The sequence below is a fragment of the Rhinolophus hipposideros genome (assembly GCF_964194185.1).
Source record: "Rhinolophus hipposideros genome assembly, chromosome: 6".
NCBI classification, from domain to species: Eukaryota; Metazoa; Chordata; class Mammalia; order Chiroptera; family Rhinolophidae; genus Rhinolophus; species Rhinolophus hipposideros.
Window position 1 is genome coordinate 87,966,433 of NC_138052.1, and position 6,000 is coordinate 87,972,432.

The 6,000-nt window shown below is 44.8% G+C and overlaps 1 protein-coding gene across 1 annotated transcript in view; it reads left to right on the plus strand.

Annotated features, from left to right (window-relative positions):
* The window catches only part of SGPP2 (sphingosine-1-phosphate phosphatase 2), a 76,889-nt gene extending 71,371 nt beyond the window's left edge, over positions 1-5,518 (plus strand). The window contains exon 5 of the mRNA XM_081050791.1: positions 2,363-5,518. Coding sequence (XP_080906917.1) covers positions 2,363-2,914 — 552 coding nt within the window. The 3' untranslated portion in view covers positions 2,915-5,518. The remainder of the gene's footprint in view (positions 1-2,362) is intronic.
* Positions 5,519-6,000: the final 482 nt, after the last annotated feature.

Below are 6,000 nucleotides of genomic sequence, written 5' to 3' on the forward strand. Positions count from 1 at the left end.
CCCTTATTTAGAATGTGGAAAGAGGAGAAAGATCTAAAGGAGAGACTTCTTAGAGGTCAGAGAAGAGCCAGGGTGGTAAAGGGTACCATTAATATAAGATGAATATTAAAGGTCTGCTAAATAAAAGGTATAAATCCACAGGGCACAATGTTCAGAAGAAGAACGTCTCTTTCCAAGAATTCTAAGCAAAAGCCCTACACATCAATCTGATTGTACTAGCTTTGGTCACAGGACCAGAAATTCCAATGCATTGATTGACCTACCTAAGTCACGTGCTCTGACTCCATAATTTCCCAGAATCTCATGGATCCCCAAAGGCAAATAGGCCATTGTGTCAAAGACATAGATGCTGAAGAAACAACCAATGAATGTCTAGGAAGTGGCCTTTGAAAATGGTGTATCATCTAAGCCTAGGAGTTTAAACAGCACTTGTGTTTCAAGTTGAAGAAGTAGAGGCAACAGGTATAGAAAATTCAATCCAAGAGTGTGGCTTAATTTTGGTAACCAGGAAGCTTCCATGAAGGACTTTTCCTTTTTCCAAAAAGCAGGCAACATCAATGCATACTCATAGGCACAGGAAAAGGAACCACGGGAAGGGAGACAATGGAGATTCTGAGGCCTGCCTTCTCGAGGGGATAACTGAAGAGAAGGATGGAAGGAAGAGCAGGTGAAGCCCAGGGTGCCGCAGGGACGACATGTAGAAGCACAGGCTTCCCCTGAGGAGGCAGGTTGGATGCCCCACCCCCTCTTGTTCCTCCCCACTCTGTTCACCTCATTGCAGTCAGACTGATCCTATTACTATAAAAGTGAAAATCTGGTCGTGTCCGTACCCAGTGAGAGCTACTCTGTGGCTTTGCGTTGCTCCCAGGAAGTGGACTGGACTCTCGGGCCTTGTAGGAGGTGACTCCTGTCCATGTTTACTCTCCACTCTCCAGCCCCAAAAGACCATCAAGATTGACATGCTACCCTCTTTCCCTCTTAAATCACAGAATTATCTGTGTCTCTGCTAGACTGTAAGCTATTTGTTTAGCTCACACGGGATCCTCTAGCATTGTGTCTGGCATACAGCAGGCACTCTAGGTGGTCACTGGAACAACGAATGGATGCCTACTAATCTTGAAATTTGCTGTAGCCTCAGTGATTATTTCTGTCTGAGTCTTACCCATAGTTTACTCAAATCAGATATCATTGTATTAGAAACTAAGGAAGAGAAATAATGAAGTTATTACAAAATTGAAAACCAAGCTTTTAGAATTCTATTGTGTGTGTGTGTGTGTGTGTGTGTGTGTGTGTGTGTGTGTGTGTGTGTGTGTGTGTATGAAAAAAGTGGAAGGCAACTGCCAAAATGTAGACAGGGTTGACTGTAGGTGGAAATAAGGTTCTATTTTTTCCTTATAGTTTTCAGTGTTTTCCAGATTTTCTTCAATTCATATGTATTACTTTTTAGTGTTGTTCAGATTTTCCAATACGTCGGGGGAAATGTTTTAAAATTTTCAACTGCAAACTTAAAATAATCCAGATGACTCTTTGTAACAAAACCACAATAAGCTCCTCATTCTCTGACTTAGATGTATTTGTCTATAAATTACATTGACTTCATCTAATAGATTTTGCAATGAGAACACGAAAGGGAACAGAAAATGGATGACATTAAGGAGGTAAAGATATCCTAAACAGGCATTTAAGGAAGGAAGGAAAGGAGGGAGAGAGATAAAAATGGGGAAGGAGAGAGGGAGGAATGGAGGAAGGAAGAAAGAAAACCACCATCTAAAATGTTCTAAAGAAGGATTAATTAAATCAAGCATGGTACAGCCACTCACTGAAATTATATGCACACTGTTTGAAATACTGTCACTGAAGACAGACCGGTAGTGCGAAGGCTGGCATCATCCAAAGTGTCTTCTCAAGCCACCCCAAAATAAACAAGCCCTGCAAGCAATAATGGCATGACTGTGGTTCCCCCAGCAGCTAACTTCCTCCTCCAGCCAGTGGCAGCCCCAACCCCTGCCTGCCAAGAAAGGATGATGCCACTTCTGTGAAGAGTAGGACAATACTTGTCATGTGATCTTACATAAGAAATAATAGAAGGTTGAAGGAACAATGTGATTACAGCTATGCATCAAGAAAACAAATATAGTACTTATTCCAAAACAGAAAAAACTGGAAGAAAATAGGTAATGGGAACAGCGTGATCGTTGCTTGCATTTTGCCTACTTTCAACTTTTGACTCCTTGACATTTTTGAAACCTGTATTATAAAGCAATGTAAAAATTGGATTTTCAATGTCAAATCAACTATATCTGACTGTGGACACAGGGAAGCCCTCAATGGCTCACGGCATCCTTTTCTCTCCTTTCCGTAGGATGTGCTGGGTGGTGTCCTGCTCACCGCAGCCCTCATCGTCCTCACCCAGCCCGCCTGGACCCTTATCGACCAGCTGGACTCGGCCAGCCCTCTCTTCCCTGTATGTGCCATCGTGGTGCCCTTCATCTTGTGTTACAACTACCCCGTGTCTGATTACTACAGCCCGACCAGAGCGGACACTACCACCATTGTAGCCGCCGGGGCCGGGGTGACCATAGGATTCTGGCTCAACCACTTTTTCCAGCTCATGTCCAAGCCAATGGACTCTCTCCCTGTTGTTCAGAACATCCCCCCTCTCACCGCAGACATGTTACTTTTGGGTCTGACCAAATTTACGGTGGGGATTGTGTTGCTCCTTCTGGTCCGTCAACTTGTACAAAATCTCTCGCTGCAAGTGTTATACTCGTGGTTCAAGGTGGTCACCAGGAACAAGGAGGCCAGGCGGAGACTGGAGATTGAAGTGCCTTCCAAGTTTGTCACCTACACATCTGTGGGCATCTGTGCTACCACCGTTGTGCCAATGCTCCACAGGGTTTTGGGATTACTCTGAACCTCAAATCACTGGAAATTAGCCCACTGGACAAGAACCAAGACATTGGGTGAGCAAGTCCTGACACAGATTTATTTTCTTAAAAAGAAAAAAAACAAATCCTTAGGTTATGTCCGTTTTGCTGATATCTGTGATAAATGCTGCTGCTGTGTGAAAGGGGAAAACATCTCATAGGAACCATTCTCATAGGTCTGTAAGGGTCAGGATGTAGGTGAAGCCAGGCTAAAGCCTAGTCACATTCTTTAAGGGTTCCCCACCCTGTCTGTGAACTCGGATTTTGGCAGGAATTGAGGCCTGGATTTGGAATGGCCACAAGCCCCACTGGGCTCTGGGAGATGGGAAGGCTCTGGAAAACCAGAGGTGGGACATTTCTTTTCAATTACCACCTTGCCCAGCACGGATTGAAACTTTGGGCTGGGGAAAACAGGTGGCACCAGGTAAAACTACATTCCTCAGACAGGATGACTTTCATGTCTTTACGATCAAATTAGGCTGCCGGCCCGGGAGGTGAGAGCACTGCAAACCTCACTGAAGCCATGAAAGGCGGGGGCAAAGCTGGGAGGTCCTGGGCGAGAGCCTGCTTCACTTACACATCCCAGCCTCTGCAGGTGTGAATATTGAAACAGGGATCTTCTCTTCCTTGTTTGCACATTTGCAGGATTCCAGGTACCATTACTACCTTCTTCTGAACCATGAAGCAAACTGGCAGTCCCCACCGCACCAGGCGGGTGGGGTTAACCTTCATCAACGGCAGGTACCTTGGGGCATCACTGCTCTCTCCTGCTTCAGAGTGACTGGAGATAAGCCCTCTGCCCGTCTTCAGCTTTTTTTTTTTTTTTTGCTTCCTTACAATTTGGGAAGGCATTGTTGCCTGCATGTGAAAGTGTATCAGTCGAAGAACAGATGAACTTAATCCTTCCTGGGCCTGGCAAAGATGGACTAGACCTTGGAACATTACCTGATCCTGACAAGGTCTCCCGACATTGCTCCTCCATTTCTCAGTTCCCTTCTGTAAAGCTATTTCTCAGCTACTAAATAGAATCAGGGGCTCCCTTTCTGTCTTCCCACCTCTTATCTCATGGCAATTTTAAGGGTAATTAATGCAGGAATAACGTCTGCTTCTTTGGGGATAACAAGCCAACCAAATACAATACTCTTGACACCGGGGGTGTGTGGGGGGTGTCCTCTTAGACTCAGGAAAGCAGTCATGATGCTAATACCTGTGGATCCGCTCCCAGGGCTCCTGTTCAGTCATTGAGAATAAGATACAAGTAGCAACAATTTTCTTAAAAGTTAATGTACGTAATTAGTTCACGAAGTATCTTCTGTGGTCCAGGGCCTGAGCCACTGAAGCAGTGATTTATCATCTTAACCCATCATCAGCACGGACACACGTTAGGGGAAAATCAGCCTGCTGGCAAGTGAGGCTCTTTACCTATAACCACATCCAGTGTGAAAACCGAATACGTCTGCGGGCCTTATTGCTGGGATGATCTTTGGGATTAGACGGAGTGCTCCAGTTTCCCGAGAAGAAGAATTTTCAGTGAAACATCCTTGTTTTCCTTCAAATTCTTCTCTCATTTTTTTTCCTGTCTTTAGAAAACGGATGAAAATGGCCAGCCATTGGAGTATTGAGTAGTTTTTACTGCCTAGCTCGTTAAGTCCCACCAACAGAAAGGCCAGTCAGCGGAACTGAGGTATTTAAGGCTGTATTTACACAACTTGTATTGAATATGGTATGTTAGCCAGAGCACACTAAAGAATGACCATAGGATTTGCCACAACTGGTCACTTTAAAGTATCTTATGGCACCAACTGGAGAATAAAAAGTATAGACTGGGGAGGCCACGCTTAGTTTTTGAGCTCCTGCCCAGCCAGCCCTGTCCATTCATTTCTCACGTAGCACTTCACTGTAGTTAAGTCTTACACCCTCCCAGTCACTAGTTCATCGGCACACACCGCACATGCCCCTTTAGTTGGTCCGGGTTCCCTTGAGACATCTGGATTTTTCTCTCTGGGGAAAGACTGCCCCCTGCTGCTTCACCTTCAGGCTTGGTGCAAAGCCCCTCTCTTGGTCCCGAGTCTTGGAGATGAAGAACTTAAAAGTCAAGCTCACTGTGATGTATCCAGTAGAAGTCGAAGACGTACGATGTAGTCAACCCTGCATTTGGAACCTGTGACACCAAAGCCCTCAGGGTCATCGGTCCCTCCAGGAGCCAGGTGGAACAACATGCCCCTTTTCTAACTGACCTCGTGGCCCAGGGCGTCCATTCTGTACCCACTGTTCCAAATAGCAGTCATTTCATGCCACTTTTGCTCAGACCTACTCCATGACAGAATACACAGAAGGAAAAGCCATAGAAGAGACTCCTGAACTAAACCCTTTAAATGGGGGTGGTTGAAATCACAACATGCCTGGTGGTTGCACTGTAATGTCGGATTTTCTCGCCCAAATAAGGGACAGATGTTTTCCAAGTGTTATCAAGCACGTGGTGTTTCAGGGCCATATTCTCTGGGTTTCTATTTTGGAAGCTTTCAGCTGTCTTGCTTATGTACCGTTATGTAAATGTATTCTTTTCAAAATAAAATCCTTTTTGTTTGAGTATGACTTTTTATTAAGTGCTTCAAAAGCCAGTGTTCTGCTCCCTTGAATTTTTTTTCCCCTAGATTTTTTTTCTCAGGGTTCGTTGGACCTGAGTGGAAAAGAGGGGACAGAAAGATGCAGCTGGCCATCTAATTCTCTGTCGCCATCGTAATTCAGCAACATGCGTGTGTTGGTGAGTATCACAGCAGTTACAGATGTGACTAAAAGTAAGTCATATGTTTGCATGCTCAAGTATCCTCCTCTCACTCCTGACACTAAAGAGCATCCTTTTACCAATTCAGAGATGAATGTCACTGTGTTGAAAGCTAAATGTTACAGGTGTTGCTAGTTAAGGTAACTACATGGTTTTCACAGGTACTATTTGCTCAACCAAATGAACACGATCCTGTTTCACATTCACCACTTTACAATGAGAGGCTCTGCCTTCAAGCCTCACATATTCGCCATTTGCAATGCTACAGAAATGCTACAGAAAGCTGGC